The sequence below is a fragment of the Triturus cristatus genome, chromosome 9 (assembly GCF_964204655.1).
Source record: "Triturus cristatus chromosome 9, aTriCri1.1, whole genome shotgun sequence".
NCBI classification, from domain to species: domain Eukaryota; kingdom Metazoa; phylum Chordata; class Amphibia; order Caudata; family Salamandridae; genus Triturus; species Triturus cristatus.
In genome coordinates this window covers 1,192,435,173-1,192,456,261 of record NC_140592.1, presented here as the reverse complement: position 1 = coordinate 1,192,456,261, position 21,089 = coordinate 1,192,435,173, and the positions used below count along the sequence as shown (strand labels likewise).

Genomic DNA, 21,089 nt, shown 5'->3' with positions numbered 1-21,089 from the left:
TTAAGTAAAACGTAAATCTTAGCTTTTTAGTTTAAAGCACAAACAAGCATTGGTAACCATAAAGTTTAGAAACTTTTGAAAAGTTTGAAAGAGTTGTGTTCAGCTACTCTGGCCCGAGTGGGATGACCAATCCTGACAGGGAGAAGGTCGGGGAGGGCAATAAGAAGTATTTGGACATTTACCTGCACACCAAAGCAGTGTTGAGTCCAGTCCCACACTTTGAATCAAGACCACCATGGACTTCAGTTCAGTGGTCTTGATACTGGGCATGCAGTATGCTGAAAGATGCTCTGGGTGCTGTGCAGTCAACAGGGGTGTCCTTGCGGTTATTCCTCAGTCCACAGGGAATATGGGATGACTTTGGCTGCAGGAGTCTGTGTCTCTCGAAGTCCTCTTTGAGCCAGTAGATGGCCAGCTGCGGCTGGACTACCGATCTCTGTACACAGCGGGTTCAGTGGTATCCTTTTGTTAAGGCTGGTGTCCGCCTTTTGCGACCAATCTGGACTCTGACAACACTCCTGGGTCCGGCAGACTCCCGTGCAACTTTTTCGGCCGTCGAGGATCGGTCTCTTGGGTTGCCCGGTGGCTGTCAGCTGCGATTTGAAGAATGTGGATATTGACTTGCTGGAATAGGCTATTTCAGCTGCTTTGATGGCCCTAGTGCCGACTGACCCTTGGACTTCTTTAGTCTGGGGCGCGGGAGCGACTTTTCCACAATCCAGGAGCCACAGGCACAGCCTTCTCTTTTCTAGCCCAAGGTGCAGCCGGTGCAGTCCAACAGCCAGCGCAGCCTCTCTTTGCCAGGTCGATCCTTTCTCCAGTTCTATGGTGATCTGAGGTTGAGGGTGCCAGGGGGGAAATATTTATGGCCAGAAAGTGCCCTAGGAGGATGGTGTGGTTACTAGCCAATCAACTATCAGAATCCCTCCTGCCCTGTGATGACTTGTGGCTATGTGCGTCATCTAGCAATCCCAGAGGTCACTATTCTGCCCACTCTAAAGATGTTTGAACGTTTCTCTGGATGTTAGGAGCCTGGTAGCTCACCTTAGAGGTGCAGCCACGTGCGAGCTACACACCCACAGAAAAACAGTTAGGTCACTGGTCCCCCTCCCTGTTCCTGCCACCAGTCTTGTCTACCTGAAAAAAGGAAGCTCTTACACCAGTGTGTTTGGCCTTTTTCCCTCCAAAGGCTGCTTCACCTTTGATGCTCACCTTTTGGGCCAACACCCTGTGTGGCTTCCTGCAACGGGGAGGTAACACCTTCCTCTGTAGAAGGCTAGTATTGTTCCTGAGCCTGGGAGTCGTTCACACGACTCCCCAGGAAGGCAGAGGGCTGTCTTGTGGCCAGCAACAGTGTGAGGCCACTGAACAAACTGGACATCAGTGTGACACATTTCTAAACGTTGCCTTACCTTAAAAGTGACATTAAATTTGACTTGTGCATCAAGTCTAGGTTAGTGCCACAGTTAATTTGATAACTTCAAGTACCCACTTTGGTAGTCCCATTCAGAAGTTAGCCGGACTGAGAGGTCAGCCGGTAACTCTATATTAGCCAATGGGGCTGCCGACCTTTTCACAGCAGAAACGATAATTTGGAAGTTTGGCTGTTAGGCCATATTAAACGTATATGGCCTACTTAATAACATACAGCTCCCTGCTTTAGGGCTCAATAGGCCTGCCTTAGAGGAGTCTTATATATATATATTTAAGGGAAGTGGGGGGCTTTGCCATTGGTTTAAATGGCAAAGTCGAACTAGCATTTTCAAAACTGCTCCTCTAGGCTGCAGTGGCAGGCTTGGTGCAATTTTTGTACTTTGCCACACACGGTAGCACAACTTACATGCTCCGGGTCCCCTTGGTACCATATACTTGAGACTTATAAGTAAGCAGCTTTTGTCAATTGGGGTTAGCCAATTTAACATACACTCTTTAATGGGTTAGAACAGTGGCACTGAGGTTTGGACAGAAGGCCACAGTGGACTCCGAGTCGATAAACCAGCAGCATCAGTCCAAATCTTTGTGAATGATCATGCAGAAAGAAGCCTTTCCTTACATCTAGTATGTAGCCTTCCACTACTTGACTTTGCCTGGAGAGAACCTCTTTAAAGTATGTTTAATTTTGATTTAACCACAGAAAGCACAGAATCTGAATTTTCTTATTTATTAAGTGTGTTTCTTTTTATAGCACATACATCACCTGTGGATAGCAGTAGTGTCATAAATCATATAGCATAAAATAAAATTCCACCCGGATAGTGTATAAAGAAGACCATAGATGTATTTAGAGACAATAGATGTGAGGTGTCTTTACGTACATTAAAATGAGATTTTGGACTTCCTGCCTTCTTGCCAATACATTATCCGTTAGAAGAGACTTCCAGTCCCTTTGACTAGAGGTTACGTTTTTAAATGTATTTGTTTTTTTTAGGAGGTATGGTTTGCAAAGTAATTTTAAAATATTTTAAGTAAAACAGGACCCAACCTTGCCAATACAATTGAAATGTAATTTTTGACCAACGGTGTGCTTCAAATGCATGCTGTTAAGTGCACAAATGTGTTCTTATTTATGCTGTTACCTCCTGACTGCAGTTACCCACAGATAGTATTGATTCCCACTCCATCCTGGTGGTAATTTTATGTCATCGCTGGTAATACACAAGACCAGAAACTCTGACATTGCCCTTTGGAGCACTGTTTTTGGTGGAGCTATCATTTATGGCAGGCAGGTCATACTTGTTCCAGAGTATTTTTCTAGAGCTCAGTGATTTGTTCCATGAAGTTGGTTGATTAGATTACTTTACACCAACGTCTTCTAATGCTATTAGTGTTTCCTTATTTAACGTGACAGTCCTTAAAATCTTACCTGTCCCCTTGTTCCAGGAGTTATATGATGCATTTCTGCACAGCCACTGTGAATCTGTAGAAGACAAAAAGGATGCTCTTGCTCTGAGGCTCAGCATCCGGACAACCAACGATCTCCAAAAGATTTTGGGCCGAAAACCCAGACTGGTTCAGTGCTTGATAGAGTTCCTGTTATCTGATGACATAAGCAGCTCTGCAGTGAAGTACAATAACACTCTGCAACAGATTTATGTGGATTTCCTCTTGGCTTCTCTGAGGTCACTGCAGAAAGTGGAGGGCAGCCAAGAGTCGAGCTCTGAGACTGCTCATCAGATATACCGCACTTTGAGCTTGATGCACTTCAACATGGAACACCAGGCAGGTGAACTGCGATACGTTTTCAAGGAACTATTTGACATCTGCATTGATCCAAGATGCTTGTTGAAGGAGGAGCAACTTCTTGGCTGTCTTTTAAGAAAGCAAACCCGTGCCCTTATTAGCTTATACGAAAATGTTGCCACTGAGAGAATTAGAGAGATGCTTGTAGGACCAAAGACGCCAGAAAAAGGTATGGACATTTATTTAATCTGTTTTGTTTTAAGGGGATACACAACGTAGAATTATTTTCTTGCAATATTCATTCACGTTTTTTATCTGTAATATTTACCTACCTGAAAAACAGCTTACTTTTTTACATCTGCTATAACTGTGCAGGCCTTTAGGGCTTCTTTTTAACCCTTCCAATACGTTCTATGATTTTCCGGCTTCGTCTAGAAGGTGTTGCACTAATCTAGTGTTTAAAAACTTTACTAGAGCACAAACCATTTCTTTTAGCAGGTTAAATAGTGTTGCTCATGAGCTGATGAGGATGTCTTGAGGTTTTCTGCCTACAAAGGGAGCTAACTTAGAGCTTCTTTCTGTTTTACTCCATTTATTCTCTTGAGTTACATGTTAAGTGATAATATATTTTTTCATCTAGTTATTTACGGTGTGAATGGTTGCATGCTGTAAAGCAAGTCTTACTATGGCTTCATCACCTTTGAAAATATGGAGTTCTGGGTGTAACTATTGAAAAAAAGTCACAGAAAATGACTTTTATGCTCAAACACTGTCCATATAAATTCGTTTTTTTAAGAACACAGTATCCGTCTTCTTAAGACTGGATCTTTATCTGAGGCAGTGCATTATTTTTCTCTTTAATTAATGTTTATTAAAACAGTGTTTCAGTAGGCTTGTTTGTGTTTCTGATTGCCAACAGATGCCATTTCGGCTTAAACCAGATTCCAGCACATTTGCTTTAATGGTTTAGGGTCAAAAATATGAATGAGGCTTAAAGGTTGTCGCTTTGCACAATGTCCTGGCAAAAAATAAAGTGATGTCGAATAAGCCAGCATGTTGAATGCAGTTTAAATCGAGGGTCCGACTGTTACCAAGTTACAATGGCCTTTGATATAGTGTGAATGGCCTGATTTCTTGTGAAATGTCATATCTACTTCATTTTACAAATACATGCAGCAAACTGTCACTCTTTCATCAAGTAGCAAGCATTGGCAAATGCAATAGTTTTGATTTTAATATACTCGCATATGCAAGCAAAGGCACAAGACTGTCATTTGTGGATGCCTGTGTTTGCATGCTGTAGTACACAATAGCCACACACACATTAGGTTTGCCACTGCTTGTTAAGAAGAGTATTTAGAGAAGCTCTGGCAGTTGTGCTGTCAGGCCATAGCTAACCAACATTGACCAAGTCAGGTAGGTTTGTTATTTTCTAAGGGCATGTTTAATAACAGTTATGTATGTTGCCGTCAGTAGTCCTTGAATGAAAATCTAATAATGAAGTATCATCTGTACCCTCAGTGAAGAGTGTTATCAAAAGGGGTCACAGTATGAATTTGTATTGGAGTTGTGAACTTGAAGGCACATATCACAAGTATTGCTAGTGCATACTTTTTACTGAGGGTCGTTATTTCCTTTGCATCCCAAAGAAAGCCTATATGCGCTTTTATTTAATTTATGAACAAAAAAGCTGTAAATCGAACAATATTATAATAACAGCAAAGAAATCTAATTAACATCTAAGTATGATTTGTGAATAGCATTTTGTCTTTATAATTGGCATCCAAGCGGCAGTGTCTTCCTAAGCAAAACACCCTAACCCAACAAGTGGCATTGTCGGCATACATCAAAGAATACAAATCCACTCAGTATCCTGAAATGAGGCACCAGGACTGTACTGGGTCTCCAACTGCAGTGGTAGCCAAGTATGTGGATGGCTTTGAATTAGACAGTAAGTGGAACCATCCAGTACGCTAGAGGAACAAATGGAGTGGAGTCCTATTTCAGTATCTCCTGAAGGCACTGGTTGCTAAGAAGCCAAATTTCTAGGCCATTCACAGAAACTCACACCAAGTTCAAAGACTACACCTTGTGTCTCTAGGGTCGAATCCGAATAATTGACTCCATACTCCCACCTCAGGACGATACACAACAATATGCAGAGGAACTATTCTCTGGGGATCAGTTTCAAGAGGAGTCTTAACTCCAGGGAAAGGAGCGGCCCAAGAGAACCATGTTCTTCTCAAGAACTGCCATAAAAAAGTCCTAAGTGTCAGAACAAACCACTGTCCTGCAGACCAAGTAGCACTGAAAGGCACAGTCCACGCCAGAGAAAGGTATCAATCAATCAGGGAATTGTAAAGTGCAATCCTCAGCCGTGAGGGTCTCAAGGCACTGAGGGGGGAGGTGGGAGAAGCTCCGGGATTAGCCGAAGAGCCAGGTCTTTAGGCTCCTCCTCAAGGTGTGCACAGTGGGGGAGCGTCTGATGTCAGCTGGGAGTTCGTTCCAGGCCTTGGCAGCGACGTAGGCGAAGGCTCTTCCTCCCGCTCTGGATCTGCGGATGCGCGGGGTTTCTGCTAGGGCGAGATCGGCTGAGCAGAGGTTTCTTTTGGGTACGTGGAAACAGACTCTGTCATTGAGGTATTTGGGTCCAATGTTGTGGAGTGATTTGTGGACGAGTATCTTGAAAGTTACTCTCTTCTCGACGGGGAGCCAGTGGAGGTCTCGCAGGTGTTGGGACACGTGCCCTTGTCTCGGGGGGGGGGGCCAAGGATGAGTCTGGCTGCGCTGTTCTGGATGGTCTGGAGCAGGGATTTGTTGATTCCAGTGTAGAGGGCGTTCCCGTAGTCCAGTCTGCTGGTTATGCGTGCGTGGGTAACGGTCTTTCTGGCTTCAGGGGGGATCCACTTGAAGGTCTTGCGGAGGATGCAGAGGGAGTTGAAGCAGGTGGAGGCGACAGCGTTGATCTAGCGAGTCATGGCGAGGGAGGAGTAGAAAATGATGCAGAGGTTTCGGGCGTGATCCGATGGTGTGGGTGGGTTTCTGAGGGCAGGTGGCCACCAGGTGGTGTTCCAAGCCATGGGGGAAGATCCGAGGACCTCCGTCTTGTCCGAGTTGAGCTTGAGGCAGCTACTGCTCATCCAGGCTGTGACGTCCTTCATTCCTTCCGGGAAGCTGAGTCTGCTTGCTTCAGGGTCCTTCGTGAGGGAGAGGATGAGCTGGGTGTCGTCTGCGTAGCATGCTATACTGAGTCGGTGCTGTCTGACGATGGCAGCGAGGGGGACCAAGTAGATATTGAAGAGTGTGGGGCTGAGCGATGATCCCTGGGGTACTCTGCAGTTGATCTCGGTGGGTTCAGAGAGGATGGGGGGAGGTCTGATCCTTCGGGTTCTGCTGGCGAGACAGGAGCAGATCCAGTCGAGGGCGGTTCCCCTTATTCCGGCGTCGTGGAGTCTGGCAACGGTGGTGTGGTGGGAGATGGTGTAAAAAGCTGTGGAGAGGTCTAGCAGAATGAGGGCTGTGGTGTGACCCTGGTCGAGGAGCCTGTGATTGTTGTCTGTGGCGGCAAGGAGGGCGGTCTCGGTGCTGTGGTTTCTTCGGAATCCAGACTGGGAAGAGTCGAGGATATCATTTTCTTTGATGAAGGTGGTAAGCTGGGCTTTGACGATTTTCTCAGTGACCTTGGCTGTAAAGGGGAACAGAGAGATGGGGACAGTAGTTCTTCAGGTCCGTTGGGTGGGCGGAGGGTTTCTTGAGGAGGGTCTTAACCTCAGCCTGTTTCCAGTCGTCGGGGAAAAGGCCAGATTCAAAGGTGGTGTTGATGGTGTGGCGTAGTTCAGGCGCTATGATAGCGGCGGCTCTGTGGAAGATGTACGGCGGGCAGCGGTCCGTGGGGGCTCCCGAGTGGGTGCTCCCGAGTGGTCATGGTGGTCTCTTCGGTGGTGACTGGGATCCAGGTGGTGATGGTGGGCTGGTTGTCCTTGTTGGGGGGAGGGTTCTTTCTAGAGTTTGCCCACTGAAGTTATCGTAGAGGGTCTTGATCTTTGTGCGGAAGTAGGTGCTGAGCTCGTCGAAGAGGTCCCGCGAGGGTGTGACGTCCGTGGTTTTGCTGGGTGGTTTGGTGAACTGCTGGATGATGTTGAAGAGTTCCTTCGGGTTGCTGGAATTGGAAAAGATTTTGTTCCGGATGAAGGTCCTCTTGGTGGCTCTTATGCGTTGGTGGTATTCTGTCATGGTGTTCTTGTAGGTGGTCTGGTCTTCGTTGGCTTTGCTGTTTCTCCATCGTTTTTCGAGGTGCCTGCAGGAGCGTCTGGCTTCTTGGAGGTCAGCGGGGAACCAGGGGGCCTTCAGGTGGCGCTGTCTGTCGGGTTTGCGGAGGGGTGCGAGCTTGTCTGCGCAGCTAGAGATCCAGCGGTGAAGCTCCTTGGCTGTGGAGTTGGCGTCGGTTGTGGCGGAGGGGGGGGGGTCGTGGATAAGGGTGGAGTGGAGGTAATCTTCTGTGACTTTGCTCCAGTTTCTTTGTGGTGGGCACGGCGTGGACAGGTGCGTCGTGGTGGTGTTGAAGGTGAAGTGTACACAGTGGTGGTCTGTCTAGAGGGGCTGCGTGGTGTGGTTGAACTGGACTTTGTTCCCTCCTGCGACGATGGGGTAGAGGGTGTGTCCTGCCTTATGGGTGGGGATGGTGAAGAGCTGCTTCAGTCCGATGTTGGCGAGGTTGTCTAGGAGGGCGGTGAAGTCAGGGTCGCTGTGGTTGTCGAGGTGGAAGTTCAGGTCTCCGATGAGGGTGTAGTCCATGGCGGCAATTGCGTGGGGTGAGATGAGGTCAACAATGGTGGTGGTGAAAGAGGCGCGAGGCCCGGGGGGTCGGTAGGCAAGGGTGCCTCGGAGCGTGGTTTTGGGTCTGGTCTGGATCTGAAAGTGAAGGTGTTCAGTGTTGGAGAGGGAGTTGCTCGTGCTGGAGAGTCGGCGGGAGCACTTGTGTGCGATGGCGAGTCCTCATCCCGGGCAGTGTGGGCAGACCTTCCTCTGGATCTTTTATCTGGTGGGGATGGTGGTGGCGATGTCCGGGGCAGAGGAGGCGTTGGTCCAGGTTTCCGTGAAGAAGGCGATGTCTGGAGAGAGGGTGTCCAAGACGTCCCAGATCTCTACGGTGTGTCTGTGCAGGGAGCGCACGTTTAGAAGGATGCAATTTTGGGTCCTGGAGATGTTGGTGTTCGTTGTGGGGGTGGCGTCCGTGGCGGTATGGTCGGAGGCGAAGGTCTGGCGGCAGGAAAACTGACCATGGGTGGTGTTCGGAGTGGCCAGCTGACAGTTCTTGTTCCTTCCTGGTTTGAGTGTGAGGAGGGCGGCTCTGTGGACGGAGATCCAGGGATTCTGGCGCTGGTCACGGTCGGGTCACAGATGGGCGCAAACGTGCAGCAGCCACCGATAAATAGAGAAGGGGGAGGGACGTGCAGCTGGGAGACGGGCTGAGAACCGGCAGGGGAAAGAGGCCGCAGAGGCAGCCGTGGCAGGAAAGAGGTGGGCACGAGAACGCAAAACTGGCTAAACAGAACAGGGCACAATGAGCTTAAACACTAAGAAACAAAAAACAGAACAAGGCACAGACAAGGATATGGGGCACTGACCAAGCTGAAAATGGGCACAGCACGGAAGCGGACAACAGCGGCCTCGAACACATACCGGGTGAAGGTGAACGGGGTCGGTGGCAGAGGCACAAACGGTGGAGCTGCTGGGGAGACAGCAGCCGCCGCATCTTGCTTTATTAACCTTAGATACCATGAGAAGCCTTTCCTTACTGGACCAAAGAGGCCTACATGGAGCATAGAAAGTAAGTAACTTCTGGATGATTAGTGGGCCTTTCCCATGGATGACCCGATGAGCCATGCAGAGCGCCTTGAACTGAATTCTTTTTTGAGCCTGTAGCCACTGCAGGGCTGCTAGGTGTGGACTGGCTGATTAATGCTTGGGTATTTTGTGAAGGATTCTAGCTACTGCATTCTGGACCACTTGAAGTCTTTTTATCACGTATTTTGGACTTCTGAAATAAAGGGAGTTTCCGTAGTCTAAACGTAACTGATTGAGCCCTGCACCGCCACTCGCCTAGTGGATGGTGGTAGCATATATAAGAATTTTCTGAGGGATCTCAGAATGCCAAAGCAGGACCCAGCCAGTTTCCGGGGCTGTGTTTCCATTGTGAAACCCAGGCTTTTTACTGCCTGGGCAGGGTCAGGTTTTTCTCCTAATTTTCACGGCCATGACAGTTCCAGCCATCTTGACCTGTTATTGCCAACCCCAAGTACTTCAGTTTTGTCGCCATTAAGTTTCAGGCTACTTGCGGACATTCAGTATATAACCTCCTTGAGGCAGGAGTTAAGTTGGGTGAAAGTTCGACTGACATCAGACGTGAGAGCCATGATTATATGTGTATCATCTGCAAATGACACTAAGGCTAATCCGTGTGAGCGTACAATCTCTGCTAGGGGGAGAATCTAGAGATCAAAAAGTGTGAGGCTCAGTGAAGAGCCCGTGGAACTCCACACCATAGAGCATGGATGGCTGAGTAAAGTGAATTTTTGCACACTTGGAAATTCCTGTTTTCCAGGAAGGCTTCCAGCGATTTACTGGCATCCCGATAACTGAGACATCCTTCATCCTCTGGGTAAGAATAGGATGTAACACTGTGTCGAAGGCAACACTTAGGTCTAACATTATCATAGCTGCTGAAGTGCCTTTGTCCAGGATTGAACGGAGTTCCTCAGTGGCTACAAGCAGTGCGGTCTCGGTGCTACAGCCCAATCTAAAACCTGTCTGGGTGGGGTGGTGAATGTCATGAGTTTCAAGAAAACTGGAAAGTTTTTTATTGACCTGTTTTCCAGTAATTTACTTACTGCAGGGAGATGGGCCTGTAGCTTTCTGTCCGAAGTGGGTTATCCATAGTTTTTTTCTAGTAACGATTTTACTATGGCATGTTTCCATCAGGGGGAATATTGCCACTTGCCAGGGAGTGGTTCAGAATATCGATAAGAATGGGCAATAGAGCCTTGCTGCCCTGATCCAGATCCAGTGGTAATCCTGATTTTGATTGATTTAAGGGTGGATTCCATAGTTTTGTGGCTTAGTGCAGTAAAAGCCGACAAGGTGGGTCCTGACCATGAGATGTGACGGATGTAGGCAGGAGGTTAACATTTTTATTAACTTTATTAAAGAAAAAATTAGTAAGCGTATTGCAACGTTCTTATGAGGGTGGCTCAAAAGGGTAAATCCACGAGGCTGTTTACCACTTTAAATCATTCCTTGGAGAAATTAGGGGCATTCTCAATTTTTCCTTAGTTTTTTATGCCACTGGTATTGCATTCCTGCAGTTGTTTACCCTATATATATTAATCTTGAATAGCTATTCTGATTTAGGTTTAGCCTCATCTTGTAAATTCGATACTTCTGCCACCAAATGATGACCACTGCATTCCCCATATCATTTAACACATGTTGGAGGAAGATTAGGGTTATTGCTCTGAGCATAGGAGTATAGGATCAGCGAGTTGTATCGTTCATTGCTCATGCTTAATGCTTGGTGTTTCATAGCATTCCCCCAAATTTCCCACAACATCCCAACAAAATAAACAAGGATCATTTCCAATTACAAAAAGGATCCATAGAGATGGGCCTTGTCATCAACGCTCTGTGCTCCCTAATCCCCAAAAAGGACCAAATGCTGCAGCTGATCTGGGATTTAAGAGCATTGAATCACTACATAGCTTCCGAACACTTCAAAATTGGCACTCTGCAAGATGTCATTCTACTTCTCAGTATGGGAGACTACATGATGATACTTGATTTAAAAGATGTGTAATACCACACCCTCATCCATCATGTGCATCGTCAGCACCTGAGGTTTGTGGTAAATCAAAAAGTGGAAAACATTACCAATTTTAATCTCTTCCGGTTAGAGTAACATCACTGTTAAGAGTATTTTCAAAATGCTTAGTTTTTACACCTCTGGCACATTCAGGATGCAAGCAGCGAGTCACTATGGCTTTCTTAGGAAATATTCCACTTGCAGATATTTATGAAGCTGCAGCATGATCTTCCATTCATTGTTTTACTAAACACTATTCTGTGCAGATTCACGCCAGACAAGAAGCCTTAGTTGGGCAAACTTTACTTCAAAACTCAGTTCCAAAGATCTTCAACATATGCTAGGAAACCACCAAGTTTGCAGTGTGGGTACTCTTTTTCGGTCTTTACACAGCTAAACATGGTGCAAACATAAAATGTGTCTTGCCTGTAACACTTGTGTGTTACATGAGGTGCAACCAAATTCATGTACTGCTTTGCCGAGATAATTGGCTGCTTAAAGGGACAAGTCTCCATGCTGTGCCTTGCTCATACTCAACTCAATAATTCATTCAGCTTCTGCACAGACTGATTGGTGTTTATAGTCCATGCCCGAAAGTCGTATCTATTTCCGCAACAAACTCAGGTTTCAGGGTTTCTGGGAGCATCACTCAAATAAGTCACAGCAAAAGCTTGCCACAATAGATTTAGAATGATGTCCTTTCAAAAGGTTATTCCCATCTACCAGTTTTTGCACCCTCTGACAGAATAATAAGGAAACTTTTAGGAATGAGGGCGTAATATATTGCGTTGGTGCTCCATATAAGGTTACACATGAGGCCTTTACAAGAAATCTAGCTACACAGTGGTCACAAGTGACAGGACTTTGGGAGGTTCTAGTCTTACTCTTGGAAGAACCCGATAATCTACACAAGCTGTAGTGGTGGAGCAAGAAGACGTTATTTTTGGGAATATAATTTCTGGGTCCCCACCTGCAGAAGACGTAAACACAGATGCCTCTGTCTCAGGTTGGGCAGCTCACTTACAGAATCTAACAATTCATGGACCATGTTCTTGTCTGCTCATGAGCAGGCCTTACACATCAGTGTGGTGGAACTTATAGTTGTTCACTTGGCCCTTATTTGTAAACTTAATTCAGGACAAAGTTGTCTTAATTCTCACAGACAACATGACCACAGTGTATTTCCTAGAGAGAGAAGGCGGCCACTCACCTCAGCTGTCAAAATCGTTTCAAGAGATTTAGCACTGGACAATACATACAAAGTACACTTGCTGACAGGGCACCTACCAGGGTGGACAGCATATTTGCTTAGCCTCTAAGCACAATGCTTCACTCCCTCTTCTGAGGGCGGTGATACCTACTAAAAAAAGGCAACCTTCCATGAAATAAACTGCAGAATTTCTCACTGTGATGGGGTTTCAGACAGTAGTCCGATCCTGTCTGGGTCGTCTTTGCTGGCTTTGTGAAGTGATGAAGAACTCTTCAGTTCTCCAACTTAAATTGAATTGGATTCCTGCTATTGCTATAAGCTAAACACCAACAAGTCAGAAATTGTGATCTTCGGGAAGGACGCTTCATCATGGCACTCAAACTTGGTGACTAACAGAGCTAGAACTGACCCCTTCCAACACCAAGAACCTCAGGATCATCATTCAAGCAAACGTGACATGACCATGCAAGTCAGTGCCATCACCGCCTCATGCTTCCATACCCTGAAGATGCTACAGAAGATTTTCAGATAGCTTTCCGGGTGCTGAGTGGGAGCTATCACGCTTGTGTTGGTCACAAGAAAGCTGGACTACGGAAACACCGTTAATGCCGGGATCAACAGATAACTCGCCAGAAGACTGCAGACCATTCAGAACTTAGTGGCAGGTACACTCTCAACCTGCCACGCTGCCCTCCTATCTCACCACACCTGAAAGAGTTCCACTGGCTCCCTGTACACAGACAAGCACAATTCAAAATAGTCACCCATACTTTGTCAACTACATAACACTGGCCTAGCATACCTCAACAATAACATCTGCTTACAGAAACCTTCCAGACACTTTCCCTCATCCTGACTTTCACTTGCACAAATCGCACACATACGGATTACCAGATCCGGCGGTTGAGCCTTCTCTTACATCTCTTGAAGCGTGTAATGAGCTGCCGCTATACATAAGAGTCTCCTCACTTTTTAAATTCCGCAAGAAGCTGAAGATTTGGCTTTCGAGTAGTCCCAGTAGGCTTTGATCTTGAATAAACTCACACCTGCTCAGTAGCAGGATACCCTCCTAGGTGATCGTGCGCTCTACTAATATATATAACATAGGTATTTCTATGGGAGTTGTGGAATGAACACCCAGAAAGTCAATGTTCAGAAAGTGAAGCAGGATTCGATTCCCTCCATCTGATAAGGGCTAAACCACCAAGTCTTCCCCCGAGCTTTTCCTATCCCCGCTGGTTCGGCACCCATTCTGAGATTGTCTCAATGCTTATTTCTTATGCTTACTAGGTCTGGCTTCTGCTTTCTAAACCACAGTGTAGGAACCTTTTGGTCCCATAGTTTTACATCATTTTTTATTGCTATCCGCTTCCATTAAGGGTAGTCTGCAAACTTCACTATGTATTTAACACTCTCTCCTTGAACTGGTTTACTCCACTGTGTACGTTTCAAATGCACTGTGTCTGTGCTGCCAAATATTCGCCATGCGTTCTGTGGTGGCAATGGTAGGGGCAGGGCCTTACTGCATGAATTTGCACCACTGCTTGGCATTGTAGCATTCCAAAAGCTGCTCCATAAGTCTGTGCGCGTGGCTGCTTTTTATCTGGAAAATGGGTGTTATGTTCTCTTTGTGGATCGCAAGCTGGTGCTATTTGATTTTTTGATGTACGATATTAGCTAAAGAGAATGGAGATTTAAATATCCATATTTATTCATACATTTTTATATAGCATGAACATTACCCAAAGGTGCTTAGGGCACTGTGGGATACACGAAGCCTGCTTTTATTATTCTTTCTAATGCATTTCACAGTACTGCATTAGTTAACAACAACCAGTTGCGTTTCTCTACTAAACGTCTCTGTATTTTAGCATGATGTTCCTTGCTCTGCCACTTCCCCTTTTAGGTCAAAGCCTACCAGACAGCACAGCTGTTTGGTAACGGAAATATTTTTTGTTGGCATTCTGTAAATTTCCCTGGCAATACATTCCCCCATTGCCATTGGCTTTGCAGTTTGTAACTCACATTTTCAGGCTTTCAATTTGTCGGTTTAAGTTGTTTTAGGATGTCCAGCAAGTCTTTTTTCGGTCCTGTGAAGCAACCCTTGTTTACCATCGCTCTTTGTATTCCTCCACGAGTCCTTGCTTTCTGCAAACAAGCCTTTAAATGTTATTCTTATCTTGTTACATTTGCTGTGCTTTCAAAGACAAAGATCAAATGTCAGGCTCTGTCTTCCGAGGGAGCTTTGTGTTTACTTTTCTTTCTATGACTTCAATATGATTTATGTGACAATCTTGTTGGGTATTGGGAAAGAAAGGAATTTTTTCTAGCACACAACCAAAAGTAAATATCTGTAAGTGAACTGTGCAGCTTTTCAGAATATATCAGAATTACGAAATGAAGCAATTATTTTTGTAATTCGGAAGTGTGGGCGAAAATAATATTTTAGTACGCTCAAAACAAATCACTACACTAGATGATGCCATTCCCACACATTATCATTTGTGCGCTCTATGGTTTTATCAGTAAAACTGTATGTGCAAATGTAATTGTCGTTTCATTTGAAAATGTGTTGTCTGTAATGGCAGTGCGCTAACTCACCATGCATACTCCACACTACGCCACTCTACATCACTCCTCAACACTCTACTCCACTCTGTACTCATTCACTCTAAACCACTCCACTCTACAATACGCTACACCATGACACAGCACTCTATTCCACCACACTCCACTCTATGCCACTTCACACTAGGCCACTCCACTCCCCTACAGCACTCCACTCCACGCTACGACACTCCATGCCACTTTACTCCACTGCACTCTGACACTTTACACTTCTCCACTCTGACACTCTACTTTACTCCACCTTATGCCACACCACTCTAAGCCACTGCACTCTATGACACTCTACACCACTATATGCCACTCCATTCTACACCACTCCACTCTTGGCCATGCCACTCCACTCTAAGACTCTAATATACTCTATGCCACTTTATTCCAATCTACACCCCTCCACGCTATTCCTCGACACTCTTCTCCACTCTTTGCCACTTGAATCTGCTCTAAGCCACTCCACTCTGTGCCACTCTCCTCTACACCACTAACCTTTAGGCATGCAAAACAGCAGCCATGCTGGTGTACAACATTGCTAAAACACATTGGCAAAGCCAATAGCCCTTACATAGGCGAGAGCTATTGGCTTTGCTAATGCTTGTTAGATTTGACATTAGCCTTGACCTTTTACTAAATTTGATGTACGATATACTTAGATATAGAGTCTCCCAGCCAGCCTTCTTTATCCCTTGGTCTGTTATTGTATTATTTACATTTTTTTTCTATCATCCACTACAACATGGGGCAATGGGTCATCCCACTCCAAACACTCACAGTAACTGATGACATTCAGCTCTATCACACATCAGATTGTTCCTTTAAGTGCTAGGGACTACTATGACAATATTACTCTTTGAGACTCAAAAAATCTTTATAGGTTAAGCCTACTAGACTACACACGCTCTCTGGTTGCAAAAGACCTCTTGTGGTTTACAGCACTAGGAATCCTTGAATTAAGGAGAGGAGATTACTTTATAGCTGAGCGACAGAGTGTGTATAACATTTTATATGGAATCCCAAAATAGGGCGACCGCACTGCAATGGAAGAGTAGGTGGGGGAGGTGTCCTTTCGCATTGTTGCAGTTCCAGCATGATGGGCTCTCCCTGAGGGACAATTTATGGAGTCGGGCCGGAGTGCAGAATGTCCTGTGAAGAAGACAGAATTTCTTCTAGGAGAGGGAGGGAGAGATTTTGTGGGAGACAACTGATTTCCAGGTTAGATGCCAAGAGTCTGGGGACACAGCCTCTGAAGGGACCCATTTTGTTTGAAGTTTTGAGACCAAGTTAGTAGATTTTGGTTTTAAGAGGTGATAGAACTTGAAAGATGGTGGCCAGACTTATTGAAGATCGGTATGGTTTTGAGGAGGGGGGGAATCTCCATGTGGGGGCTTCATTTTGGATAAGCCAACTTAAAGTTTAAGAAAGTCGTAAAGGTCTAGGGGCCATATGTATGAGCACATTTTCCAATAGACACAGAATGGGTAAAACCCTTTGATACATCTGGCCCTAGATATAGCAAGTTGAATTGAAGTCCTAGTTCTCTGAATGAGAGAGGTGTCTTTGGTGTTTCCAAAATTGGATGCCCCGTTAGGCCCAATGTGTCCAGAATACTGGTTCCCCATGAATTTTGATTTTGGGATTATTCCAAAGAGAAATCATGTTAGATTGTGTGATCAGGGTCTCCAAGAGCCTGTCAACCTTCAACAGGGCTCTTTTGGAATTGCTAAAGATATATTTCCCGGATGAAGGGGGATTTGACAGGGTTATGGGGTGGAGGTCGCCTAAAATTTCTCTTTTAATTAGTAACCAAGTGGGGATATAATCCGATGTTTGGAGAACCAGAGTGACCCCTGTCTTGCAAGAAAGGCGGTTTTTAAAGCCTGCTAGATTAACACCCCTGAGGTGAACAGGCAGACAGATTTTTGCCAAATGATCTTGTTTAGTTGTCTATTGATTTTCTGGTGAAAGGCTTAAGATAAAACTAGAGGCAACATGTTCGTGAGATAGTTAATTATAGGGGTAACCATCACTTTGATGGTCTATAAACGACCCCAACAAGTAAGGAATTTAGGGTTCCAACCCTCTAATAGGGATTCTATTTTCCTCAGAGTTAGGGCTTCGGTATGTTGTTGTGATTCTAGTAAATCTGTGCTAAACTCAAGACCCAAATTCATTAATAAACGTAGGTTGCCAGGATAGGTCAGTGTTTTTGAGGAGGTCGCTGAAACAAAGGTTATTCAGACCTATTTTTTTCACATTTATCCTTATTAAGCTAGTAATCTCCAACTCTGGCATACTCCTCTATTGTCCGTAGTAATGTTGGAATTGAATTTGATGTAGTTTCAGTCATTTTCTGCGATAATAATATTCATATCTTTTGACAGGGAGGTAGCAATCTGCTGCCGGACCCTCTGCTCACAAGAAAATTGTACTTTTACGCTATGTTTTTTCATTTTTTTTTTTAACTTACTGATAATAAAAATGGCTCCCCGGTCATGTTGTAGACGTGCATTGACCTTTTTTTTACTTTTGGCCATGCTGCACAGTATCTTGCTGATCTTGTACAGCATTGGCAAAGCCTAATAGGTCCAAAAGTCGAGACCTATTGGCTTTGCCAATATTTATTATTTTAGTCATTTTTTAAAATGTGTTTGTTTAAGATTGTTGAGTGCTTGGCAGCTTCCAGAACAATAACATTTTGCAAAAGTTGAGACAAACACGCATTGTCAAAGCCAAAAATGGCGGGAAATGCCCGACCACTTGGCTTTGCCAGTGCTTGTTATTTTGGTATAGTGTCACACAGTCCCACTGGCTAATGTGTTTTCTCAATACACACACAGACTGCTTAAATATTAGTTTTACTACGATATATTTAGTAAAATGAATACGTATCCACCTAATTTAGTCAACGTATGTAGTATAAAACACAACGTTTTATGCATTATCTGGACGTTTATATGTAGGCTGTGCAGCACATTTGAAACCCCACCAATGTTTGATATTTTTGTTCTGTCATTGTCATTCATACTATTTGACATTAAGGATCATCCTCTTTGTATTTTTCACTCTTTACATTTACACTATGCAATCTGAATGTACTTCCTTCCAAGCAATCTGTGACAGCCCTTTTATCCATTCACAGGTATTCACAATATTTTGTTTTTCTTCATTTCTGTTTAGTCATTATGTGATTGAGGTGAAAAGTAATTACAATGGTCGCTGGCCTCTCTTTAGTCATACATATGTCTTTTGTCCTTTCCTGTCAGTCACCAAACCGATACAGCTTTTTTCAGCACCCCAGGGAACCTGAAATACTACTTTGCCCTAGATTGCTCCCATGCTCTGTAAGCGCTGTTAATTTTCATTATACAGCATGGACTGTACTTAGTACAAAGCATACTTTTGAAATCATATCCCCATTTTATAACCCAGTTATAAAAGCAAACTTCAGAGTGCTAGATTAAATTTGGTATGACTTTTCAGATTTTTTCTGCTCTCTACTTTTATTGGCAAACATGGCTTCCATTTCCGCATGCATTTTGGCAATCTGAATAATATCTTGATTTTGTTTAAAATGGCAAATGCCTTCATCCTCTTGGCTTTAGCTGTGGAATTATTTTCCTTTTTCTCTCAATAAGTACAGACCCAAAAATTGGGACTAATCCCCCCTCACAGTGAGTGCGTGTAGTCTGGGATAGGGTTAATGGCATAAGTATTTGATTTGGAAAGCCCTATTGTGTAATGCTACCAGGTCCTCATTTTACATGCTGAAACAAGTAAATTGTTATCTATTTTAGTTTCTTCTGATCAGTCGGATACCGAGAGAGCAATTCTGGCCTTGTTTTCTTACCACAGACAGATGCCATCCTGGAAACCAGTTTATATTTACTGTCTTAGCAGCAACAAGCATTTCTTGGAGCAGGTTCTGGTAAGTTGGAAATGTATACTTTTTTGTGTGAACATGTGTTATCTAGTTGCTGCTGGATTTAGAGGGCTCCTCGACCTTTATGTAGTGCGTTTGACAGTGTTTTACAATATACTCAGTAGGTTGCCTGTTTTAAGTGAGATACAGTGTGTTTATTGTGACTCAAGCCCTAATCAAACACCCCTAACAGGAAGGCAGCCCCCTTTACATATTAGAGTTCAACCTCTTCTAGAGAAAAATCATTAGAAGGTAGTTTTCAAATTATATAATCTTACAAACTACCAGGTGAGTGACATAAGGGCAGGACTGTAAAAGATGCATCATTTCCTACTGTCTAAAAAAAACATTTTGAGAACCTGATAACATTTTCTAAGATCAGCAGTGGTCCATTTTTTACCCAACATGTACATGAAGTGGGAGGAGCATCCTGCAGTTTTAATAGCTTGGTTTGCTGCCTGTTTCATTCGGTCTTCATGGCCCAAGGTAATCTGAACTCCTCAAGCTTAGCTAGGTAGTCCCTTCCTGAAAGAAATAAGACTGAAATGTAGTGTTTACTAGTGGTCTCAGCTTGAGTTATATCGGTTTCCTTTTTGTACTGCAGAAAGTGTAAATGTCATAGATCCTTATTTCCATAAAGCCCATATTGGGTATGGTGGGATTCTCTGGTCTTTTAACCACATTCTCTTACACCAGTAGCCTAACCTATCACCCATTTCCTAGGTTGGAATAAATATTCCTTGACAAATATCATTAATGTACTAGGGACAGAATGCGATTCAAGCTATAGAAAGGACTACCAATATCATGCTCCAGAAGAGCATGATTTTTCGCATATGTGAAATGGAGTTCCTCAAAGGATGCACAATTTCACTATCCAAGTGTTCAATACTAATTGATGAAACATTACTACTATTAAATCTTAATCGTGCCACTCCACTGACTTAGACCCGAAATCACTTGTCCGCTCATTTGAGGGGGTACATTTCTTCTTCTGAATTAGTCTATATGCTTAGCTCCAGTGTTTGATGTTAAGCAGGCTGCAGGAGAGAGAGGATATCGAGCAGTGCGGTGCGAACTGTTGTGACCCCTTTTGCCAGTGTTGGTGCTGCTATCTCGGGGCACACTCGGAGGCTCCCTCACGGATTTCCGAGGCTGCTACACCACTGGGAGACTCCGATTGGGGCTGGGAGACCTCGGAGTTCCGCAGCATGTCCCACAGTGATTGACGTAAGTGGTCAACGACGGCAGTGAGCGCAGCCGCAATTAGGCGTGGCCGCAGGCTCGTTGAGTGCCCTGCTCCTGTGCGTTCCGGCTTGCTGTCTGATTCACGGCCTCCCGCTGCTCCAATCGGTCTCCACCGGCCCCCACTGCCTTCTTTCCCTTTACTCCCTCTAAGACACTGGAGTACTGGAGCACTGGTGTACTGGAGTTAGTGGAGCACGGAGTTGGCGTCGTGGACCGGACTCTATCTCGGGTCCAATTAGAGGTTCTTCCAGCGCTACCAGCTCTGCTGACTCCAGCTCTTCACCCCCTGCATTGGTGTCATTCATTAGGGGGGCATCCGCCGACGGCCGAGGTACTGTTGTATTGTTGCAAGCGGCACAAAGCGCAAGTGTGCGCCCAGAGGAGTTGGGGAACTTGTTGCATGAGAGAAGCGGCCAACTGGTGATTGGTACAGCCTTGAAGAGCTGCTCATTTAGAGGCAGCGGAGTGCAGGTGAAAAGAGTGCCAATAACAGCAGTATTAAGTGCCAATACTAAGTAGCAGCATTTCCATCATTTCCAGACCTGCTTGGCCCCTCCCGGAAGACGCTGCAGATCATGAGGTCTGGGCGAGTACGGGAGCCTGCCCACCCCAGGACTACAGGGCGAAGAAGAAAGGGCAAGGTTGGCTCCCCCATAGCTCAGTCTAGTGACAAAATCTCTCTAATTTCGACAGAAGTAGATCCAACAGCCAGTGGACCAATAAAAGGAAGGGGAGCCCCATCAAATTTCATCGCCCCTTTATCTCGGGCCAAAATGTATACGAAATTAAATTTTCTAAAAGACGGCGCTGCTCTTTATTCAAGTAATGCTACACTTATAGATCTTGCAATTTCAGCAATCAGAAGATCAGGTTTCATCTATCCTTGCCGATCCACTAACAGCAATATCCTCGCTCACAACTCATCACAAAGGGAGCACTTTAGTACGTGCAGGCACCGACAGCTCCATCAGGAGCAGGCCATCAAATGGCCAAGGAAACCAGAGTAAATGGTGTAATCACCCTTTGTCAGTTTCATCAGGCTTAGAGGACAA

General features: G+C 45.0%; 1 protein-coding gene across 2 annotated transcripts in view; it reads left to right on the top strand.

The window, feature by feature from the left end:
* ZFYVE26 (zinc finger FYVE-type containing 26) overlaps positions 1-21,089 on the top strand; it is a 740,905-nt gene that overhangs the window by 40,612 nt on the left and 679,204 nt on the right. For both annotated transcript variants that reach the window (XM_085627201.1, XM_085627200.1), the window contains exons 4-5: positions 2,881-3,409; positions 18,665-18,795. In XM_085627201.1, coding sequence (XP_085483327.1) covers positions 2,881-3,409; positions 18,665-18,795 — 660 coding nt within the window. The remainder of the gene's footprint in view (positions 1-2,880; positions 3,410-18,664; positions 18,796-21,089) is intronic.